Consider the following 24,027-nt stretch of genomic DNA (forward strand, 5'->3'; position numbering starts at 1 on the left):
TTTGATTATTTTGTGTGTTTTATTAACAAGTATAAATCAATTGCAATTTATATTTTCTTGTGTTAGCACAAATGAGGCCTACAGAACTTGCATTTGCAGTCATATAAATGTGCTGAAATATTTTTTCATGACATGGTCTTCTTTCAGATTTTTTTCTCATGAGAAGCAAAGTCCCATCTGTAAAAAGTCTATCATATAACTGAAGATAAACTGTACCCAGTTGCCCTTGAAATTGATATAATGCAGGAACATAGATGAAATTGTACACAAATAGTTTCAGCCCATTTGGAGTCACACATACAGAAGAGATTGTCATGACAGACCTGGGAAAATGTTGAACGTTTGCAACCTAAAGTTGAGCGATGAATTATGATTGAATGATGCCCATTTTTCTAAATTGAACTAACCCTTGAGACTAATTGGAACATTTCACATGGATTAGTATATCACTAGCTGATGGAACTTTGCTCAGAGCAGAAGCAGAGAAGTAGCAGTCTTGTCTTGGCTTGAGACAGACACTTTCCTGATGCTTGCAGATGCCTTGCTGACCAGATGCTTTGTTGACTTATATTTCGTGAATGCTGAATCCCTTGGAGAGGTATCTTTCTCTCTGCCATTTACTCCTACCCATTGAAATGCCCTTTTAGTTTAGAAGCACCACTATGCTGATGCTTATTTCATTTTTACTTTTAGTTAGTGTTCTGTAGCCCGAGTTATTCTTTTGTTCCAAATTCTTTTTGTCTTTTTTTGTATTTAGCTATTTTGCCCATATGTATTTCTCCCCACACATGTATTTCCTTAATTTGGTTAGCTGTAGGGCTGAACTATGTCCAGCCAATGATTACTGACTTGATGGAATTTGAATTGACTAAATGATTGTGAAATCTGAGAACTGCATGATTTCCATGTCTCAGATATTTGTATTGATTTTCTGTATTGCTCCTGTTGAATGCTTAGTTTTATTGATGTTAGTACACCTGAACTTACTTTGTCGCCTAGTGTGCCTTGGTGATTATATATCTCTATAACTTGGTTTTGCGCATAGTCTACATGACTTGGAGCTTGTGTTTGTAATAAAGGATTGAAGTATATTCCTGATTGGACTTTTCCTTCCATGGCCAGATTGGTCATGGTGTCAAAATTATTGGGGTAGTGTTGAAGTTATTATTTAGGGTTCACCACACATCTTCCTAGGTCCAAAAGTCTGTGAATGTATTATGCATTTGATTCCTGAAAAGGATGAAAAATGTGTCCACAGCCCGATGTAATTACAGTTACCAGGGTAGTGTTAACTTAGGGGGTGAAACCTTCATGGAATAACAAGTGGGACCCAAGGGTCCTTTTAGAAATTAGTAAGGAATAGGTAGTTCCAGGTAAAATTTACCTGGTAATTCCTCATCCTCCCTGGTATTTCAGGCACAGACTTTAGCTGCTTTGAGCAGCTAAAATCTCCATGTGAAACAAAATAAGATTTGCAGTGGTTCCACAAATCTTGTAATTCTAGTGGGGCTGCTAATTGCTGTTACCAGCCCCATTCAAATTAGTACTTAATTCTCAATATATAACATAAGCGTTTTCTGGCATTATTTCCACTTATACTTAAAACACCAATGTGATATTCAAATGTAGGAATGTTACCTTGTTGCTTCAACTTGAAAATTGCTAGAAACATAAAATGGTGTTTCATTGCTGTATTCATCAAATACGCCCCATCGAAGGTGGGCCCATTCATGCACAAAAACTCTTCCTGAGAGAAAAAGAGAAAAAGGGACAAGGACCTTCAGTTATATCATGGCAACAATACAAATGAACATCGTTCCACTTGCTTTGATTACAATTTATGTTATATCAGGATGTTTCAGTACTTGTGCACTTGATGCAAGTCTTATGATATGCGAATCAGATGCATTGTGTCATATAAATAACACAAATGTGTCCACTAGATAAAAGATAAAACATGTGCTTCACACTAGAACCCTATTAGAACTGTGACAATTAAAACCAGAAGGGCACAATTTTAATTTCAAACTATCAGAGGTACACTCTACGCAGGCATCACCACCTAAGTCATGCAAAGACTCCAGACTATCCAGAACGCAGCTGCCAGATTGATCCTCAACCTGCCCAAGAGAACCCACATCATCCAGCTCCTGAAGGACTTCCATGTGCCCCCGATCCAGAAAAGATGCCATGTCAAGCTCCTGACCCATGCCTACGAAGCCCTCAATAACCAAGGACACATCTACCTAAACCACTTCCTTCACCTCCACCAACCGACCAGGAACCTCTACTCGGAACACATCCCCCTTACAAAGATACCACGCATATGCTGCTGCCATGCCAGGGGACACTCATTCGCCCACCTTGCTGCCAAAGTCTGGAACACCCTCCACACCCCCACCAAACTCCTGGTGACCCACTTCAAAAAGGGACTGAAAACCTGGCTTTTCAAATAAACACCTGCAGCAAGCGCATCAATACCCACTCAGGTGACAAGCAGCACTTTACAAATTACACCTGATTGATTGACATTCTGAAAAAAAAGAAGCTATGAAATTACTAAACAGAATGCAAAATGAGTCTAATCACCAGTTCTATATAGGTGTCTTTCCCGCATTCATTCAGTGATTAAGGGAACCAACCGTAATTGTCAAAGGAGGTGGGAGACCTAACAGGTCATGTATACTCTGATGGATAGGTTTATAGCCTGCCAAGGGGCTAAGGCCATTCCTGGTGGAGGATCACCAGCCATATACATGGGCCCCTATCTGCCTGGCGAAGCTCTGTGCTGTGAATTGAATCTCTGCATTGGCAGCTCCCAACACCACACTAAAGTTTGCCTGCGGAGGACCATGTTTAAAAATTCTGCTTTGCTTGCTTCTTTGTTCAGAGAAAACAAACTCCAAAAGTGGGAGTTTGTTTTCTCCAAACAAAAACAAATAGCCTGATGTTCAGGGAGTTATCTCCCCTGTACATGTGGGCCATTCTACATTTCTATGTCCCTACCTATATCTACCATGTCACAAGGAAGACTCGAACAGGGTAAATAACCGATGGTCAATAGTGTGGACTATGTCAGCCACTTGGTGGATTGATTGTCAGGTCAGAGATTTATACTGACGGAGCCGAGTAGAATTTACCTTCTGATCTTGAAACTCACAGGGTTTCAGGCTGAGGCCAACAGCAGGGTTCAGTCCAGGTCCAGATACCACTGGTGAACTGAGCACTATAATGAAAAGGCCTCTTGCAGCTTGTTATGACCCTGTAGCTTACACAGCAGGTCAGTCAACTGACCATTTGAGTCTATTTCTTTGTCTTGAGTGGTCCAGTCCTTCAGGGCTCCTCTCAGGTCACAGACAGCAGGTCCAGTCCTCTGCTGTTCTGATGTGGGTGCCTGGGGATGCCACATTTATGCCTGACAGGAGCTAGGGGGTGGGGTGACTTCTGCCCTCCTCTGTGACCAAAAGGGTAAAAGTTCCTGTGGCTAACCCTACACCTTTTTTAGTAGTTCCCTACTGCCTTACTGAAGGTAGGCCCAAAACGCAATCTGTCAATGTGTCAGGCCATTTTCTTGATGCCAAAAATCTTTGGCTGCACAAAACGTGGGCTCAGATGACTGTGTGTATGTGTGGGTGGTGGGGGTGTAACCAATAGCAATCCTAGAGCCAGTCCACATCTATCACTAAAATCCAGTTTGGAATAGGTACAAATCCAAAAATCCACAACAAATTCAAAGAGAGAAGTTTGGTAGGGCAACAGCAGGGTCCTTCAGCAACCAGGCAATGGATGAGTAAGAATTGTCTTGACATTCCGTTCTCTCCCCTTTAAAGCATGCCTATGTAGAAAACCCGTCCTACCAAAACTGAAAACATGGAGTAGACTTTCTTCAGTGCAGACTCAGCCTCATTGGACTCAGACTCTCTGCACTCCTTTATCCTGTAGCATCTGCGGTACAATCCACCACCACAAACTACCGGCTCTGTAAGTGCTTGATGAGGTTTCCATCTGCTGTATTATCTCCATCCCTCTCTGATGCTGCATCTTTGAACTATGGTTTCCCCTTTGGATTTGTTCCCGGCTTTCATTTTTAAGGCAAGCTTATATTCCTATTCTCCATGTATTGTGTCAAAGTGAGGCACCAGATTCTGACTGTGTTGTTGATCTGCGAATGTGTGCACTGCTGCAAAAGTACACTGTTGTAATCAGCAGTGTATGCAAATGCATACTGTGATGCGTACACTGCTGTGTGCATGCTATACATCTTTCCCTCTCTATGGACGTGTGGTCTTTTACTACTTTTGTTGGGCCTGTTTTGTGTGTAAGGAAGCAAGACTGTTACCATCATCGCCTGCCCTACAATTTCATTGTTGGGGAAGCTTGTACTATTCCTGCCCTCCTGTACCTTTGTGTTATGTTAGCAGTTATTTATAAAGCTGTGCTAGTGAAGCTTGGTAGAAATGCTTTCACTACACGAAAAACAAGCATTTGGTATTGTCAAGGCTCCTTTACTTTAAGTTCTGTGAAGTTTTTCTATTACAGCTAGCTTGTTATGTAAATCATAGACTTTAGTAAATGTAGTTTGCAAGTATACTAAAGGACACCGATCCAGTTCTTCTCCTCCATACATAGTTTTCCTTCATTTTGTGGTACTTTTATACTCCAACTATTTGGAGTTAGAGTAGTTGCTCCATGATACTGGGATGTGCAATGCCTGGGTATAATTAGATAATGATTATGTCCATGTAGAACAATTATTATTTGGATACCTACATCATTGGTGCTATCCTTTTGCTGGCAGGGCAAGTCAGACACTCACAACTTCTCAGAGCCAGGATACCCTCACCAGTGATAGTGTGCTATAAAAATAGACATAATATCTACCAGAATAGAACTACAACCCAAACATATTTAAATCTACTCCAGACAAACCTTGAAGTAAGTCAGATATCACACAATGTCACTGATAGGTGATGCAAGGAAATTATACTTAAAACCATGCAGGCTGGGATCAGTATTGTCAGCACAAAGGGGAGAAGAATAACACATTCAAATGTAGACACCCACACATACAACATTAAGGAAGGAGCATAATATTTTAAAAATCTCAAGAGACAGACACAATCTCACAACATAAAACATAGACAATAATCACTTCAGACAGATTAGTCTATCAAGAATGTAACAAAAGTACTTTCCCATTGAAAAAATCTGTCAATGCAAGGATGTGTGGACTCATCAATCACAACTCCACCCCATCCGTCATCGGGTGAAACCCAGCACTGCATCAACCAGTCAAACAAAACATTGCCACTTAAAAAGGCATGGCCAAAGTCAAACCATTGTTTTCACAAACTTGATGAATTCATGTTTGCCTTGTCCCTAATTTTAAAGGAACAGTTAATTTAAGACTAAAGAATCAATAAATAAGCAGAGGATCACTATCTTTCGTATGCCCAGGGATTCTAGACATGGTTGCAGAGTGTTAGTAGTAAATACCATCACCTACAGCACTCTAAGGCCAATCCTGAGCACGTGAAATTACTGGCTGCACTGCACTGCACTTCCTGGCCACTGGATCTTTCTAGAGGCCATAGGGGACATTGTGGACAACTCACAGACAGGCCAATCCAAGTGCATGTGCCTAAAACTAAAATGTATCACCAGGCAAATATACCAGTATATGACCATGCCACTGTCACTGCTGTAAGGTCTATGTGTACCACAACAATGCTATGCCCTTCAAAACGTCTTAAGAGTATTAGGTGATATCCATTGCACCCATGTAGTACTTCCGACATCTTACCACAAGGAACATACATCACTGGTGTTCAATCAAAGTGCAAGCCCTCTATAACATCTGGGTCTGCTTCACAGATGCATATACTGCTGGTCTTGGGAGAACATACAGAGGCTATATTTTCTTTAAGTTGGATATGGCGTGTCAGTTGGTTACTGTGGTTTCTGTGACAAGTAATACATTTACCTAACACACACTGGGGCTGCATGTGTACCTGGGGAATTGCTGCAAAGAGATATTTACACTTAACTGCTTCTCATCCTAGTAACATTTTTCTCATGCATGTATGCAATGTCTACATCAGGAATTGACTGCCAGCCTCATATTCCATGTCTTTGTTGCAGGTGATGCTGGGTAAAGCCTCTCTCCCCATCTGTTCACTCATTTACAATGTCAAACAACCCTGCCTCAACAAAGGTACAAAAGGAAACACATGCAAATGCAAGCTATCTTTGATTTCACTTCATGTTGTGCTTCAGATGCCTTGATCATACCAAGGGAACTCCAATACTCCTGGGAAGAAGTGTACAGAATCATAGCATTCTTTTGCAAGTGGCAACATCACCATGCAACAGGGCCAATAAGTAGTCCTTAAACCTGCGCTGTGGCCCATCCTGGTCCCTACGGTGGGCCACAGCCCAGAATTCAGTGGAAGCATGAGCATGGCCACCTAGTGGTCTCACATTTGTCTTGAGCTGCTAGTTTAGTTGCTGGATACATGTGGTTGGACAGTAAGTACACAAATACCATCTTAATACTCCAGTGTTGTACCACCATGACACTACATTGAATCCTACTCTTGGAAATGTACTATGCATCTGCACATTCATCACTCACTCATTCATTCATGTATTCCATCATGCACCTACAAACCTCACTCACCCACCCTTGTAATCTTACCTCAAATCAGGGCATCCCAATTGTTGTGTGCAGAGAAATACACCTAACATACATTGATCTACATCCTCATGTCTGAGTTTTCATCTTTCACACATACATTTTCCAGAGTGTTTGTTGGGATGGAAATGTCCTCTGCATAGTATATGGGCAAGTACACATGCCATGAGTGCCCAACTGTATATAAACCCGTTACCCTGATTTTTGTGGCCTAGTGAACATGCTATTCTAGTGTATATAATAAGGCCATTTAAAAGGTCATCATGCTACTTTTTGCTAATGAGTTCCTGTGATTCTCCATAAGTAAGTGGTCTGCTTAGATGGGTGGGGATAGACTGGTATAGTGTTGTGATAGGACAGGGGTCACCATCCCTGAGCACAAACCTAAATGGGTGCAGGGAGTATATGCATTGTTTACTGTCTATAGTGATTGTGAAGAAACCTGTAAGTAAGCTCAACTATTGTGGGGAGCACTACCTTTTTCTTGTTATTAAAATACTTTTCTTTTTACCAAAACGCACAGTTTTTGACTGGGCACTGTCTGCTGGCCCTCCACACTACCTCTCAGACAAGCCTTTCAGTGCTCACCCTCGCTATCTTGAGAGGCAAGTATGGAAAGGGTGTACTTGGCCCAGTATGCATAACCATGGTTGGGTGGCCCAAGGACACTAGTTGCAACTAATCCCTACTACCACATTTGTGGTGCATGAGACCCTTGCCTGCCCTATCTCTTATTAGGCAGGTTCTGACAGTGTTATTGTATTGGTAAGTGGTATGTGGCACCACTAGGGTAGTATCCATTACCCAGGGATATAATTTCCTTCACAGTCTTTTTTCCACCAGTTTTTCTGCCCATACTACGGAAAATGACATGGCATTTGGTTTTGTTTGCAGCTGAGACAACATGAATCTACATAGATGAAGTGCAAAAACTGCTATTCCAGATCATCCCTCTCACAGAACACACCTCTATTCGCTGCTGTATTTGTCCTGTTAGCTATCAAAATGGCGGAATAGAGCACTAACAGAGCTCCCAACTTTGCTCTTAAGGAAGCTGAGATCATCTGAGAATGGAGCCTTCACAAACTGCTATCACCTCTATGAGGGTTCATACACCAAGCTGAGCAACACTGCACTCGAGATAACCTGGTCTATGATTGCCAGAAAGTACACTCCAGTGGGAGTTCACAAGTAGGAGTGTTTGGAGGAATTCTGGCCCAGGTTCTGCATTAAGTCCCAGTACATTTCAGTACATTTCTAGGAATGATTTATGAGCCTCACAATACTCAACCCTGGCTCATCACACTGCAGAACAGTATCCTGTTGAAGGCATGGCCAGCCCTCCATGTTCATCTGAAGGCACTTTAGCACTAGATGAGTATTCCCTTTGTAAATTTAGTTTAACATATAAGCACATATCAAGGGTTTTGTGCTATATTTTGTGTATGTGATGCTGTCAAAGTATTCATCAAGCCAACAACGTAGGTTAGCATGGGAAGAGAACTGCAGCGATGTAATATATATCTCATTACACCATTTGTGAAATTTTTATCATACTTTGTATACGCTGTTAGTCTCCATAGGTGTGTCTTCACCTTAAAGGTTTAGGTCAACCACTTCTACATATGACCAATCTTTTGAAGTGGAAGACAAACGTAGTCTTACTTCAAATTAACTCATGGCATTTATCCTAAAATGTGTGCCAAAGGCATAAGAGGACTGCCACTACAGGGTGGACACCAACCAAAACAACCATAGACAAGGAGGAAGTGATGACATCACCAGCAGGGTAGAGAGTGTGACCAGCTGGAGGCAAACATGCTTCCTTGGAAAACATCTCCTGGTGGAAGACTGAGTCAGAAAGGTAGCCACCCTGCACAACACTGCTAGGAGGACTGTGATGGTGGTAGCCTTCTGAAAAAGGAAAAAAGGTTTGTGTCTTAAGACTAGGTCCCACTGACATTGGGGCCTGAGTCCATTGCCCAGCACAATGTAAAATTGCCCACAACTGCAGGCCTGTGACTCCATCCACATGACTCTTCCAAGAATCAGTATCCGTTGACAGGAAAAGCAGAAACCAAGAGATAGCTTTGATCCAACCAAGCTTCAGTCTTTATTTGGCAGGAGTCAAACAAGCCATCAACAAAATTGAATGCTGGTTAACAAGCAATGAAGCAGACCCTTGTTGAGGATGTCCTGTGATTTGTCAGGGCTTCATGGACTTGTGTGATGCACTAGTTACCACCAATGGAAAACAATTTGTTTGCTCCCCTCCTGGGTTACTGCTTTTCATACTACTGTGAATCCATGTAATTCCCATCCAAAATCATTATTAGCCCATATTTGCCTACCCCCTCCATCCTTTTGTCACACCCAGTGAGTCCCATTTGTTAGATTGTGTCTGGTCCTGCATGATGTCCTAGTTAACCACCACTAGTAAACAAATTGCTTGCTGAACTCCTGGAAAACTTCCTTTTACTTTTTTGCTAACCCATCTCCTTCCCTAATGCTGTCATTGTCAGCCCTATTTCTGTTGCCTCCTTGTCACTCCGATTGTGTCCCATTTGTTAGATGGTGTCATGTCCAGCTCATCCAAACACCATACCAGAGGAGATGGTACAGCTGGACATCATATCTGTAAGAAACTGAATTATTATTTGGTGTGGGCAACTACTCACCTCAAGGAATAATCCCAGTCATTGTCAGGGTGAACCCTCAAAGTCACTAAATGAACATAGGCTCAACCCCATGGTAGATATGCACAGAGCAGACAGGCTTAAATTAGGGCAAACAGTAAAGTGTTTATGCAGACATTAATGATATAAAAATGCAAAACAATACCAATCTCAAACTGCATTGGAAAAACGAAGTAAGTTGTAATAAAGAAACTGGCCTAAAAGTGCCAAACATTCAATAAGGGGAACCAGAGATCTGAATTTTTTATTTTTAAATATGTATAGTGCAAAAAAGTGCTTTTGTAGCAGTAGTATGCGAGCTAGCTGTTTCGTCAAAGTTACAGCACATTCTGTTTGTCTGATAAATAGATATTGTCACCACACAAACTATACCACACATCACAATGCAAACACATAGTTCAAAACATACATAGACAAATACATATACATAAAAAATGTGGACAGTCCCTTTCAGCTACTACTACCATAGTTTAGCTTCAAACTTTGCTTGTGTATTCACCAGTTGGTGAGTCACTTTGCATTGGCTTTGTAGATGCTTCTTCTTCCCTCTGAACCCTATTGGATGGATCAACAGGGAAGGACTGTCAAAGGATGATAGCAGGCATTTATTGGTTTCCTGAAGACACCATACTTTTTAGTTATGGAAAGGACCAGCCGCCCTTCCATATTGTTCAGTTTCTATTGCTTAGGTGGCTGGTGAAAAGAAGCTTGTATCAGGGTGACCAGCTCAAAAACAGTGCGTACCAACTAGAACTGAATGGCCAAAACTGTAGTACTGCTCACCTATGAGGTCAATGAGACAGATGAGTCAATGGTTCAGATCTCACCACAGACTGATATTTATTCCATCCAAGAAATGGACAAATAATAATGAAACTTTTTGATTAATGTTAAACCTGACATCCCTGGCGTGGTATTCCCCCAAGGATTTTACCTTCACTCCACCTGTTTTGATGGACTCGTTTTTGTTTGCATTAGGACTCTGGGAACTTTACCACTGATAACCAGTGCTAAAGTGCTTTTTCTCTGTCATCCAAACATGGTGAAATTGGATTACACCTAATTCGCACATTTAATTAAATTGTAAGTCCCTAGTAAATAGCAATACCCATCACCAGGCCCTGTAAACTAAATGCTACTAAGGGCCAGCAACACTCATTGTGCCACCACTAAAATAGCCTTTTAAAACATGTCTTATGCCTGCCGCTGCACCCTTTAAAGCAGTTTTAAACTGTCATTTAGACTTGGCAAAATAAACCTTTTGCCAGGCCTAAACCTTTTTAGGACAGGGTGCCTTACATTTCAACAGTAGAACATGTGGGTTTACGTTTTACATGGTCTAGCAGTGAAAAACTCCTAAAGTGGTTTTTCAATGATGTAAGACCTATCACTCCCAATGACTAATACTAGGTTACCTTATTACCTTTCATTAGCACTAACTTTAGATTGGGAGCAGACAGAAAAGTACTTCTGTGTCTCTTTTGAATTGTGATTTTAAGTCCTCTTTAATGGTGAATTCGGATTTTAAGCTACAATTTGAAAATACCATGTTTACAAAGTTGACAGTTTTGTGACCAAACCATCTGCGCCTTCTGCTAGTATTCTAGGTTACATGTCTGTGAATGGAGCAGCTGTTGGGGTTTGTGTATTACTGCCAGACAGTAACGCAAAGGGGGCTTGCTTATGTGTGGACAAGATCCTGACAGCATGGCTAGGAGCAGCTGTACCCAGCCTAAAATAACCATCAAATGGCTTTTACCCTTGCACACACAAATAAATCTGACATCAGGCCTACCCTGCTTTTAGTCATTCCCAGACAATTTGGAGCTCTCACAGAGAAAGGGGGAGAACTTTCCTGAACCAGGTGTGAGGGTAGAATAGGGAGTCTCCCTCACACAAAGGCTGGCACCTGGTATAATTATTGGACCTCCAGGGCCACGCTTCAGAACACACCTGGACCTGTGGAAGTTACTAAAGAAGGGCTGCCCTGTGGCCAGATAACTGCCCTGCTACTTGAGGACTGTCTTGCTCTCTGAGAATAAAGTCGGATATGCTTATGCTCATTCCAGCTTAACCAGAGTGACTCCAGAAGTCTGTTGGCTGACCTGCTACAGGGGCACAACAAGATTCAGACGCTTCCCAGCTACTGCCCAGCTGACTTGCTGAACCTGGACTTACCTGGACCTGCACCTGGACCTCCCTGAGCCATGATGGCCTCTGCTTCAGTGAGTCCCTGTTAGACCTGTCAACCTTAGGGTGGTTTTCCCCCAACCCTTTTGCCTACTTCCTTCATCTTTTTGATGGTCTTAGTACTCTGAGCACTTTACCACTGCTGACCAGTGATAAAGTGCATGTGCTGCTCTCCTAAACATGGGAACATTGATGTATCCACAATTGTCCCTTGTAAGGTGGAATACCATAAACCCAGGACCTGTAACCTTCATGCTACTAGTGGGCATGCAGCACTAACTGTGCCTCCCACATAAGTAGCCTTTCAAACTGGTCTCAAGCCTGCCATGGCAGGGCCTGTGAGTGCAGTTTACTTCCACTTTGACTTGGCATTTAAAACTACTTGCCAAGCATTAAACTCCCCTTTTTTACAGATAAGTCACCCCTAAGATAGGCCCTAGGACATGTGCCTTAAAGGTATACATGTAATAGTAGTGAAAGACTCCCCAAGTCGTTTTTCACTACCTCTCATAGGCTAGCATTGGGAATTCCTTAATACACTTTTAAGTTGCAATTTCTAAAAAGAAAGGAGTAGCCACGTCATGTTTTATAGCTTTGGAATGGTAATGGTAAATCATGTTTAACCGTAAAGCTTGATTTAACATTACTATGTTAGTAATGCCACTCTCAAAAAGTAGGCATTTCTGTACTCTTACTGCTTTGTGTGCCTTGCAGCTTGTCTCCAATATATGTCTGGGGTAGGTGACAGCTACACTTTGTGCATTCCCTCTAGACATCCACAACCACAGGGAAGCTGGGTGTGACAGGGAACTCATCTGTATTCATCTGCATTCAGATAGCTCCTTCTGGGAAGGAAGAGAGAGGGGGAGCTGACACTTAAACCTGAATAGGGAGTGCCTGTCTCCACACAAAAAGCTGATTAGCCCCCACTGGTAGCCTGGTGCCAGGGCTGGGAAGAAGGGACCTTTGTGCACTTCAAAGACCCTTCTTTGGGGTCACCCCACTTTAAAGGCACTTCTGAGCATACGTACTGGGCCTTTGACCCTACCAAGATAGTACACTACTGGACCTGTGAAGAACTCTGCCAGGATAAGGACTGCTGTGCTACAAGGATTGCCACTCTGTTAGATTGCTGCCCTGGAAAGACTGCTTTCTGCTTTGATGAACTGCTCTGCTGCTGGCTGATCTCTGCCCTGCTGAGGACAAGGACTGGACCTATTTCAACTGAACCCAGAGTGACTCCAAGGGCTTGTTGGCTTGCCCCCTGTCCTTGCAGTCAAAGGGACATCAAAGGCAATCTGCAACCAGCACCTGGACTCTGCCTACTGTGAGTCCTACTCTGACAAGTTGTGCCAATCTACTCCTGGGCCCTTGGAAGTCAGTATATGTGCTGCAACCCAAGAAAATCGACTCATCAACAACAATGTGCTGATTGGAACAGGCAGATATCCACATGATACCGATGCATCACCACTGCTGCCCGAGCCGCGGACACCACATCACCAAATTTGCGATGCATCACCTCCAGATTCTGACTCATCTTTGACTCCGTGCAGCTCGACTACGATGCAGCGCCTTGATGTCCAATGGTGCTTGACTTTGATGCTTCCTCAAGGCTGAGCAGCTCTGAACTGACGCATCACCTACATCTCCATGATGGACAGTGGCACATCTCTTACTCTTCTCTGTGTATAGAGTCCTCAACGTCAACGCTTCTTCCATCCAAGATACGTTTTCAGCAAGCCCTGCATGAGTCCTGTAGCTGGCTTGCCCTTCAGCACGGTTGATCTGACCTTTGTATTTTGCAACAGTCTCCTACGACTTCAAGTGGCCCTTAAACACTAATGACTTCTAAGCACTACTTTTTGATTTATTCTTCAAAAAAATCATAACTCAACTTCTTCTGATTGGATTTTTGTCATTTTGATCTTGTTTTACTCCTAAATAGATTATATATTTTTCTAACTCTGTGTGGAGTATTTATGTGGTGTTCTCATTGTGTTGCACAAGTACTTTACACATTGCCACTTTAGATAAGCCTGACTGCTCTGTGCCAAGCTACCAAAGGGTGAGCAAAGGTTATCTTTAAGTGTATGTCTAGCTTACCCTGACTAAAGTGGTGGTTCCTGCTAGTACAAGGTGCATATTATGACAACAAGAAATCCCACTTCTAGCAGTCGCTGGCCCCCAAAACGTGCCTCCCCAGGATCCTTTGCTGGCATCAGAGCGTACTCCTCCCAAAGAAAAGATGAAATTCCTGAAGCTTGGGATTCTCACAACTGCGAAAAGGCCCATTCACGTCAAGCCTCTGCTGGCCACAATAACCACTAAAGCAAAGCTACATTGTTCCCTGCTCTTTGAGCTGTAGTGTCCACCAGCGATGACCAGCAATGTCTACATGCTACAGGAATGCAACAGCAGCGACAGCCCGAAGTGACCACCAACATGAAGCTACAGCAAATTCCATCTGCTCATCGAACCGGCTCTTTGCGCTACGGAGATGAAAGCCTACAACACCCAACCTGCTCTTGTGCTACAGAGATGACCATCTACACCACTCTACCTGCTCCTCGCAGCCTACTCCACCTTGAGCGTTACTCTTCACACTGGACTCAGAAGGTAACTCCTCAGTGGGATCACCCTGGCCCTGGGATCCAACTTATGCTCCATCATGGTCAGCATGAACTTGTGATTTCCCCCTGTCTAGCGTGAAATCTCCGGTTCTACAGACTGGATTGCTGTCATTCTGGTATTGTTTCATTTATTAAAATTTACACTATGTTCACTTGTGTTGTGTTTTCACATTATTATTATTTGTGTGCTGCAAAAATACTTTGCACATTGCCTCTACGTTCAGCCTGTCTGCTTTTGGGCCATGCTAGCAGAAAGTTAAGCTCACGTTAATTTAGTGACTTTTGTGATTCACACTCACAAGGATGGTGGTTGTTGACTGAGTGGGGCATTCATCAGTCTCAACTGATAACCAGATTTCTTACAATTAATATAGTAAGTACAAGTTTAGGTGCAACAAATGTTCGTGCTAGGACTGTGCACCTGACACCAATGCTTAAACACCATAAGATGACGTAAAGCTTCCTTCTTGCTAGAACATCATCCTCCCAGCTTATTCGATTATGGGTCCTTGTTTAGTGATGGAGAACACTAGCAGGGGACCATTGTTGGGCAGCACCTGCAGGACATGCTGTGCAGTGCATTTGTTCAGGGTAGGGTGCATCACAGTGTGTTGCAGATGGTCAACGTAAATCACAACAATCTCTAGTTTGAGGAAGGACCAGGGATGAGGGGTTGTGGCACATTGTTTTTCCTTCTTCCTTGTCTCTTAAGACAAGTCTTACTGCCACTGCTCACATTATTCTTGTACATAATAGTTTTTTTAACAGGCTGGTTTATAAAGGAGCGTTATGTTAACATACTTGTAGTAAAATGCCTACTCCTGGGTTACTCAGCGTTTGTGCTGAATCCTTAAAAAAAGGGGCTGTTCTGCCTTTGCTCTGTTGAAGCAGATATGTTAATTAGAAATTATTAATACATATTATGTGTTTTGATTAACAAGAAGATGATAGAAGATGATAGAAAATTAATGTAAAGATATTATTGTGCACATTTGAAAATGTGCCCACGAAGAGTGGCTGCCAATGTTCACGAATTGTATTAAAAATGACAAAAAATGTGTGAAATAATAAAAAAGAGTAATAATAACGTAATAGTATTTCATATTAAGATGTACAACCTATGATGTGCATTAAATTGTAGAGTTAACTTAGCCAAAGTTGTGGCCTAGTTGCCAAGCCTCATGCAGAAGCTGAATTACTAGGGCACTGTAGAGAAGCTGATGCCTTGGACTGACCATGAACTACTTATAAAGTTTGCTTAGCTAGAATTTTCTGCAATGTACTGATGAACAGGAGATGATGGAGCTAGGCATGTAACAAATTTGGTATAAGACGGACTCGATGTACTTTCCCAGGACTCGAACAATAGAGACACTGACTGGAGAAGAAGATACCTGATGAGCAGGATGATGAGGACATCGTACAGTGAACCAATCAACGAACTGAGAACGGCATAACATTAGAATTCATAGATTTGCAACATTAATATTATTGGGTAGAGCAATAACTGATGATTGACTGAACAATTAGGAATTTGGGGGGTGGTCTGGGTAACCTTAATAAAAAAAGCATGACAAGGGGCAAAAACTTCGTATGCGAGGGGAGAGTTGATCCAGATATTAGAAAGATGTGATTGGAGATTCTGTCATTGGGCTCATGCTCTTGAGAGCCTGATGCATTGCTGATCGACTGATGACCTGAAGACAAAGACTGACTTTGTTGTTGATCCATTCCGTGGATAGGTAGCTATGACAATGTGACTGATTAACTTTTGTGCCTTTCTTTCTAGGTTCCAACTGATCTGTTTAATAGTTTTTCTCTTAGCTAGATGTTTTTTCCTAGATTAATGTTCCACATTGTTCTTGCATGGAGTCCCACATGCTGATGCTAATCTGGGTTAGGTAAGGTGCCTTTGGGTGACGTTGACAGTGACAAATGACAGTGACAAATGATTGACAAACTGATTGCTGAACTCTGCTATTAATGTTCATATATTTATCTTTGTTAGCTTCTGCTGAAGCATTAGAGCATATGTTTTATGAAATTCTGATTAGATTATGTTATTGGTGGTCATTAATGAATTAGCTCTAAAATGATTGAATAAAGTTTGAATTAACCCGATGGTCTGGAATTGTAACTAATAGGGAAATAAAAAATGTATAAAAACGTATATTGACTTGTGTTTATTCATGAAATGTTGATATAATTGTCTAATGATTAATGATTTTCTTGGTGGATATTGATTGGTTATATTAATTTTTGATAACATAGGTCACCACATGGCTAGGATGCTCCATGCGATCCAAAAGGTTCATTGGCCTATACTCGTCCCCTTCCTTGTAAGTTTACTTACTGAGGACCAGGCGCGCTAGCAGCTCCAAGAAGCAGAAATTACCTTAATACCAAAACCTAGCAAATAACCTAGTGCATGTGCATCATAGAGACCCTTATCCCTCATCAATTTAGGTAGCAAAAGCCTATCCAAGGTGATAGCTACTAGATTGTCTCTCCTTATGGAGCAGCTGATCCCTCCAGTATTGTCAGGGTTTTTTTCCTCACAGATCTATGGCTGCTAACATACGTGCTATTTTTGCTCCCAGTTCAGAAGCAGCACTCTTACTGCTTGATGCTTAAAAAGCACTTTACTCTCTGGAATGGTCATGTCTCATGGAGTCAAAGTCAGAATCAGAATCAAGAAACTTTATTTGGTTGCCGAAGCAGCCATAAAAGTGCATAAGTGCAATAAAACAAGTATATCTAGCTTCTTTTTAACATTTGCCAGGACCAACCATGTATGTGAAAGTTCATAAAAACAGTAAACACAAACATACATGTCCAGCTTCTTCTTAACATTCTACATATAGAATCAATGTGTCAAATAAAGAGCGACAAAAATGGACATGTATGTCCCTGATCATCTTAGCATTTTAGGTGAACTAACAGAATTCATAAAAGATTGAACAAAAAGCAGGCAAGCTTAGTTTAAGTGCATTGTGCACCTAGAACGCGCTGCAACGCACAGGAAGGCACTTACACAAAAGCAAGTCTTATCGTCAGGTAACTACTGAAGATAGTAATACGTTCCAGTACCTTGTCTAAAATTTCTAGATTCCATAAAAGGTACCAAAATCATTTCAGTAAATCTTTCATTAAAAATCACAAAAGAAACAAAATGTAGAATGGATTGGACAGAGGTATCATTGCAGGGGTGCATTCTAGATTCAAGATTATGCTGATAGCCTGACAGGAAACAGAGCAGGTATTTGATCGCATCAGCACTAAAACGAAACAACAGTGTAAAGTTTCACTCCACAGGCTTCTTCTTTTTCCAAGTTTCCTTTATTATAGTTAAGGAGTCACAACACCTTCAGCAGTTACAGACACAGCCTTTCTTCTTTTCCCTCCAGATCCTTTTCTCTCCCCATAATTCTATTCCTGACTTCAGCTTAGTACATCATCACATTCCAGGTTCCATAAAGGAGATGCTACAATGAATAGTAAGATCTCCACACACCTCCCTCCTTTCATTATAAAAACAAAACAAATTAAAAAGAACAATGAATACAATATGATCAACTATGTACAATAATGTAGAGCATCATGAAAATTTCAACGAATAAGTTTGCAAACATTCATTTTCTAAAACCACCACATTTTTTTTTTACATTCAACACTCGTTGAGGAGGAAAATATTTGCTTTCTCCTTTAAGAACAATACCTTTCTTCCTTACTGCCACCCAATCTCCTCTTTGTATGATGCGAGATTTCACACTCATCCTCCTGTTGTAGTGTGTGGCACACTTTTCCAGCATTTTCTCAACCTTTGCCCTTATTGACTCTCTATCAACCATCACTTTCTTATTGGTCTTCAACCACACCGGACACTCCAGCACACCAGGTTCCCTTCCTTTTAACGATACAAAATGTGACACTCCCATTATAGAATGGGCAGTCGTTCGATAGGTCCATATCATTTTACTCAACTCTTTTTTCCACGGAAGTTGATTCGCCAAGGATAACTGTATGTTTTCCATTATCAATCGGTTTACCCTCTCCACCAGACCATTGGCTTGCGGATGGAAAAGTGCTTCTCTTGTCTGATTCCAACTTTTTGTAAATAATCAATCATCTCTGATGATATAAATTGCACCCCATTATCGGACACAATGTATTTTGGTATGCCCTCTTCCATGAATACCTCCTCAAAGAACTCTATTACTACTGAAGTTCTCACATGCCCAACCACCTTAGTAATGAACCATTTGGAGTGATAATCCACTAACACCAGTATATATTTACACCCCACTCCCAGACTGGATATAGGTCCAATGAAATCTACAGCCAATTTTTCCTATGGACCATTAGGGAATTTCCTGGAGCCAGAGGTACGTGCCTTAACACCTTGGTCTTATCGCTGTTGGCACACGCCACACAATTTTCTACTGCTTCTTCCACTTGTTTGTCCATCTCAGGCCACCAAAATGTCTGCCTCACCTTCCTTTTCATTGTTCCCCTGCCCAGATGTCCTTGATGGGTAATCTCAATAATGTGTTTACGTATACTAACAGGTGGAACAAGTTGGTCCCTTCTTAATAGCCTCCCATTAACTATACTTAGTTGATCCCTAAAATACCTTACCAAATCACAATCCTGCTCATCACCATTCTTCCAACAATTAACTACTCTTTCCTTCACAACTTGCATAGTGGGGTCACTGACTTCTGCCTGTTCCCATTATTGTGCCGTTATAGCCATCTCTCCTAAAATAGTGCTCACCACATCTTTTGACTCCTCTTCCTGGAACTCACCTTCGTCCACAAGAGCTCTAGACAAATAGTCCGCCATAACATTCTTACTACCTTTCACAAATTCCACCGTAAAGTTGTAGTTCAATACTGACAACAACCACTTGGAAACTTGTGGGGTAATACCACCATCTAGACCGCGTCCCCCTTTAAAAATGTAGGTAAGTGGCTTGTGGTCGGTCTTCAACTTAAAGGGTAAACCCCACAAATAAAATGTAAAATGGTTTATTCCCCAACAACAAGCTAGGGCCTCTCTCTCTATTACAGAGTAAGAAACTTCAGCACCTTGTAATCTCCTGGACGCGAATCCAGTGATGCGTTCCTCACCTTCCTTAACTTGAGTTAACACAGCTCCAACACCTACATTACTAGCATCAGTTGTTAAAAAGGTTTTGGCACATGAATCAAATATTCCTAAAGTGGGAACCTTTGAGATATGGCCCTTTAGTTCTTGAAAAGAGTACTTACAACTTTCATCCCACTCATACTCTACTCCCTTCTTCATAAGTTTCCTTAATGGTTCAACAATCTCAGTAAAGTTCTTAACAAACTTGGAGCAATACTCTGCAAGTCCCAGAAATGACCTCAATTCTTCTTTCGAACCGGGTTCTGGAGCATGCTTGATTGCAGAGACAATACTTTTCTTTGGCCTAATCCCATGCTCATTTATTGTGTGTCCCAAATATGTCGCTTCCCGTTTACGAATTTGACACTTCTCTCTCTTAATCGTTAGGCCATTCCTTTTTAACCTGTGCACTACTTCATGAAATAAAAGATCTTGATCAGATTCATCTTCCCCTACGATCAGTATGTCATCTTGGAAACATAATACACGACTCATGTCCCCAAAAACTCGCTCCATTATCCTTTGGAACACCGCAGACGCAGAGGCATCCAAAAGGAATCCTCTTATATCTAAATGCTCGTAGCGGTGTTACAAAGGACGTTAAATGCCACGAATCAACATGCAGATTTATTTGGTGATACACAGAAGACATGTCCAAAACACTGAATGTATTGCCCTTCGCCTTCACTGATAGCATCTCTGTAATGTTTGGAAGAGGTTGTCGATCAACCCATATGCATTTGTTGCGGTCTCTAAGGTCAATGCATAGGCAAATCTTTCCATCTTCCTTTGGTGCGACGACCACCGGAGCCAACCATTCTGAAGATTCGATTGGTTCGATGATGTCTTCTTTCAACAGTTTTTCCAATTCTTGTTTCAATGGCTCCCTCATTAAGTTTGGGACATTTCTTACTTTGTGTACAATAGGTGTAGTATTCCTTTTCACTATAATCTTATGCGCAAACCCCTTTAAAAGACCCAATTTAGAGGAGAAAACTTCAGGATATTTTGCAACTAAACCATGTTCTATAGGTTCCGTCACAACACCAATATTAATCTCCTCAGTGAGTGACACAGGTTCCTTCGCATTGGGATTCAAAATTATTCCAAGATCTTTCTGATGGCGCCAACCAAGAAGATTTGTACCAAAATCTGTGATATACACTTTCCCCTGAATTATCCTTTCTTTGAAGGAAATCGTCATGCAGCACATTCCTATAATCTCTATTTTTCTCCCTGCATATCCCACAGCTTTTATATCAGGCATTGTCAGGTCTTTGCGCAAAGGATTTGCCCATCCAGAATTGAATACTTCTTTTGAAATAAGAGTGAATAAGCTTCCTGAATCCACCAATAACTTAACCGGAACACCATCTAACATAGCTTGGATATGCGGTTTATCTAGTGCTTCAGTGCTCTCCTTTTTGATCTCTTGAAGTGAAATTTCTTCGCAATTGTGGGAAACCAATTCTCCATGGACCGTCAAGATTATATCTTCCATAGTTTCGCATATGTCTTCTACTTCCTGAACCATCTTGTTATCGATACCAAATTTGAATTTGCAAACTTTGGCAAAATGCCCTCTTTTTCCACAATTGCGACAAATAGCATTCCTGGCAGCACATGATTTACTGGAAGCTATATGCCCTGGAGCATCACATCGATAACATTTTATAACTCTCCATTCCTGTGTTTTACGTTTCTCATCTTTATTCACTCTCACACCATCACCATTCTTATCACACCTGTTCCATCGTACTGCACTGAGAGGTTCTTCTTTCTTCTTAACTTCTGCCACAATCCCTTGTTCAACTTGTGTAGATTTTACATCAATTTCTTGCAGCCATACAGCTGCATGCTCCATTTTTTTAGCAATCTGTATTGCCTCTTCCAACTTCGGATCCTTCATGAATAATTTTTCGCGTATTCTTTTGTCACTCGCACACCTCACAAGTTGGTCACTTATTAGGGAATCTAGAAATTGATCAAATTCGCAACATAGTCCTAGGCCCCATAGACTCGCCACATAGGGTGCAATGTCTTCGTCTTTTTGCTGTATTCTTGAAAAAAACTTATGACGTTGTAATACAAGATTTGTCTTTGGGATGAATTGTATATCTAACATCTGCATGTCAAAGATGTTAGAAGGCTGGCTGTCTCCCATTCCTAGCGATACTTCTGGTAAATTCTCATATATCCTTCTGCCTTCAATACCGAGGTGATGCAATAATATAGCCTGGCGCCTAGGAGGAGCATATCGATCACAGCCAATAGCCAACATATAAGTGTTAAAAAAATTCTTCCACTGTTTCCAAGGTATGGGTGGATCACCTGGAGTCGCTAGAAACGGTGGCGGTGCTAATATGCTTTGATCACTCATTTCTTTTTTTTTTTTCTGTGCACTAAATACTTGTTACTTTCTCCAGTTTAATATGTACTTTTAATTGTTATCAGTTATATATTTATTTTCATATGTTTAGTTGACAAGAATGAAAGAAATAGGAATGGTGTGTTTTCACTTTCTCTTTTATTTTTCTCTTAACTTTTGCTCACTGTAGGAATGAAATAGTCTTTCTTTACTTTCTTCTTTTTTTTCCTCTAGTCTCACTTTATTTTTCTCCTCCGACCCTCATCAAAGGCTTAGGTAAGATTCATAAGCCCAAAATTGTTTGCTTTCTTCTTCTAGGTCGGCGCGCGTCTGAGAAACTTATTAAAGCACAGTGTGCTTCTTTGAAAATAATCAGCGCATCGGAACGCGCTCACAGTCTAATTAAACATTAGTTTCCAAAAGGATCTCGAAAAGGATTTAAGGTATCACGTGTTGACGCGCGTGTTGAAAGAAGCATTTAACGTGACAGTGTGCTTCTATTAATCAGCGCGAGGCAGCACACGCCCATTCATTGCCGAACGTGCTGCATCCAGCACGTGCCGGGAGACGTGTGCTTCTTTGAAATCAATCAGCGCGTGGCAACACGCGCACAGTCCTTCCAAACGGCAGTTTCAAAAAGGATTTGGAAAGGGCTTAAAGTATCGCGTGTTGACGCGACACTGACTCAAAAGTTGCTGGTTGAAAAGCAATTCTAAGGCAGCTAAATAATATTAAATATTATTATTTTGAGTACCTTCTCTACGTTTCCTCGAAGGCCAGTATTTATAACTGTTCATATAATCCAGGAGTGAAGGTGTTCCCCAGCCTGTCTCCTGCACAGGCCCTCATCGCCAATGTAAAGTTCCACTCCACAGGCTTCTTCTTTTTCCAAGTTTCCTTTATTATAGTTAAGGAGTCACAACACCTTCAGCAGTTACAGACACAGCCTTTCTTCTTTCCCCTCCAGATCCTTCTCTCTCCCCATAATTCTATTCCTGACCTCAGCTTACTACATCATCACATTCCAGGTTCCATAAAGGAGATGCTACAATGAATAGTAAGATCTCCACAAACAGGGAGCTTCCCAACTCCTTCCAACACTCCACAAATACGTAGTAGGGGAGTTATCTGGGCTTAAGTATAGGTAGGCCACAATGACCGGTTTAGATGTTTCTATATTTAGCTTCTGAGATTGTGCCTGCGCTAGTAGTAAGACTTGCACATTCTTTTTTCCAAGAGTGGCAAGATTCCATAGCATAGATAAGTCTGGTGGAACCCTCCTCTACTCACCCACCAAAGTATGTCACATTATTGTTGCCAGCTGCATGCTCCACAACCTCACCCTGAGACGTCAGATCCCATATATAACAGATGAAGGGGAGCCAGCAGTTCTGGCTGGTGAGAATGCAGATTTGTGAGGATGAATGTTATGAGGATAAAGCTGGAGGCATCTGGGCAAATCTCATCAATCAGTACTTCACCTGACTGTAGGTATGTGATGTACTGTAATTTGAGTAACTCAATGGGATGTTAGGGTGTTTTGGGATGCTTGATAAGGGTCTTAGTATTACTATGAGACAGGTCACAAGTAGCTTCAAAGCACATTGCTCAGATGTGCATGAAGGATACTACATGGAGTACTGTGCAGCTTTTTGATCACCATAGTCTAAGATTGTCAAAATGCACAATGAGAGTTAGGACATAGTTGTATGATGTTTTAGAATCAATTCCTGCATATACCTTATCTACGGCATTTTTATTTTTCAGATTACTTCACAAGGTCATCCTCATTTGACAATATCTGAGTGTCACAGGCTGGTGGGATTAGCAGACTGACATGTGAAGTGAACATGAATTGAACCAGGTACTGTCAGGTATGGGATTTGTGGTGTGTAAGTTCAGTTCCCAGACTGTCAGGACAGTGGGATGGTAGCATTCCATCCCACACTACAAACCTGTTTGTCTTGGGAAGTGGGGCCATTGGTGCCATGTGTTTGGTCTTGTGTCTCTGATACAGGTCATCCTGTGCAGTCAATAACCTTAATCGTCTTCATGGCTTGATTTAGATAATACCTTAATTGTATATAGCTGTCACTGTGTTTCCTCATTTGAGGACAGTATGTATGTGTATCAAGACTGACAAAGGTGAGTATCATGCCTACTAAGTCCTGACCATGGTAAATTGAATGTTACATGACTGGGGGCAGGTGTTCAGTATACTCTGTATAATGGAGTATGACTATTTGGGAGGTATGGTATGGGTATTTGTTAAGGTTTTAGTGATGATACATTGAA

At 41.5% G+C, this 24,027-nt stretch overlaps 1 protein-coding gene across 1 annotated transcript in view; it reads right to left on the reverse strand.

The window, feature by feature from the left end:
- LOC138293182 (calcium-activated chloride channel regulator 1-like) overlaps window positions 1-24,027 on the reverse strand; it is a 417,394-nt gene that overhangs the window by 230,360 nt on the left and 163,007 nt on the right. The window contains exon 4 of the mRNA XM_069232259.1: window positions 1,639-1,747. Within this exon, the coding sequence (XP_069088360.1) occupies window positions 1,639-1,747 (109 nt within the window). The remainder of the gene's footprint in view (window positions 1-1,638; window positions 1,748-24,027) is intronic.

This window comes from Pleurodeles waltl, chromosome 4_2 (assembly GCF_031143425.1).
Source record: "Pleurodeles waltl isolate 20211129_DDA chromosome 4_2, aPleWal1.hap1.20221129, whole genome shotgun sequence".
Taxonomy (NCBI): Eukaryota; Metazoa; Chordata; class Amphibia; order Caudata; family Salamandridae; genus Pleurodeles; species Pleurodeles waltl.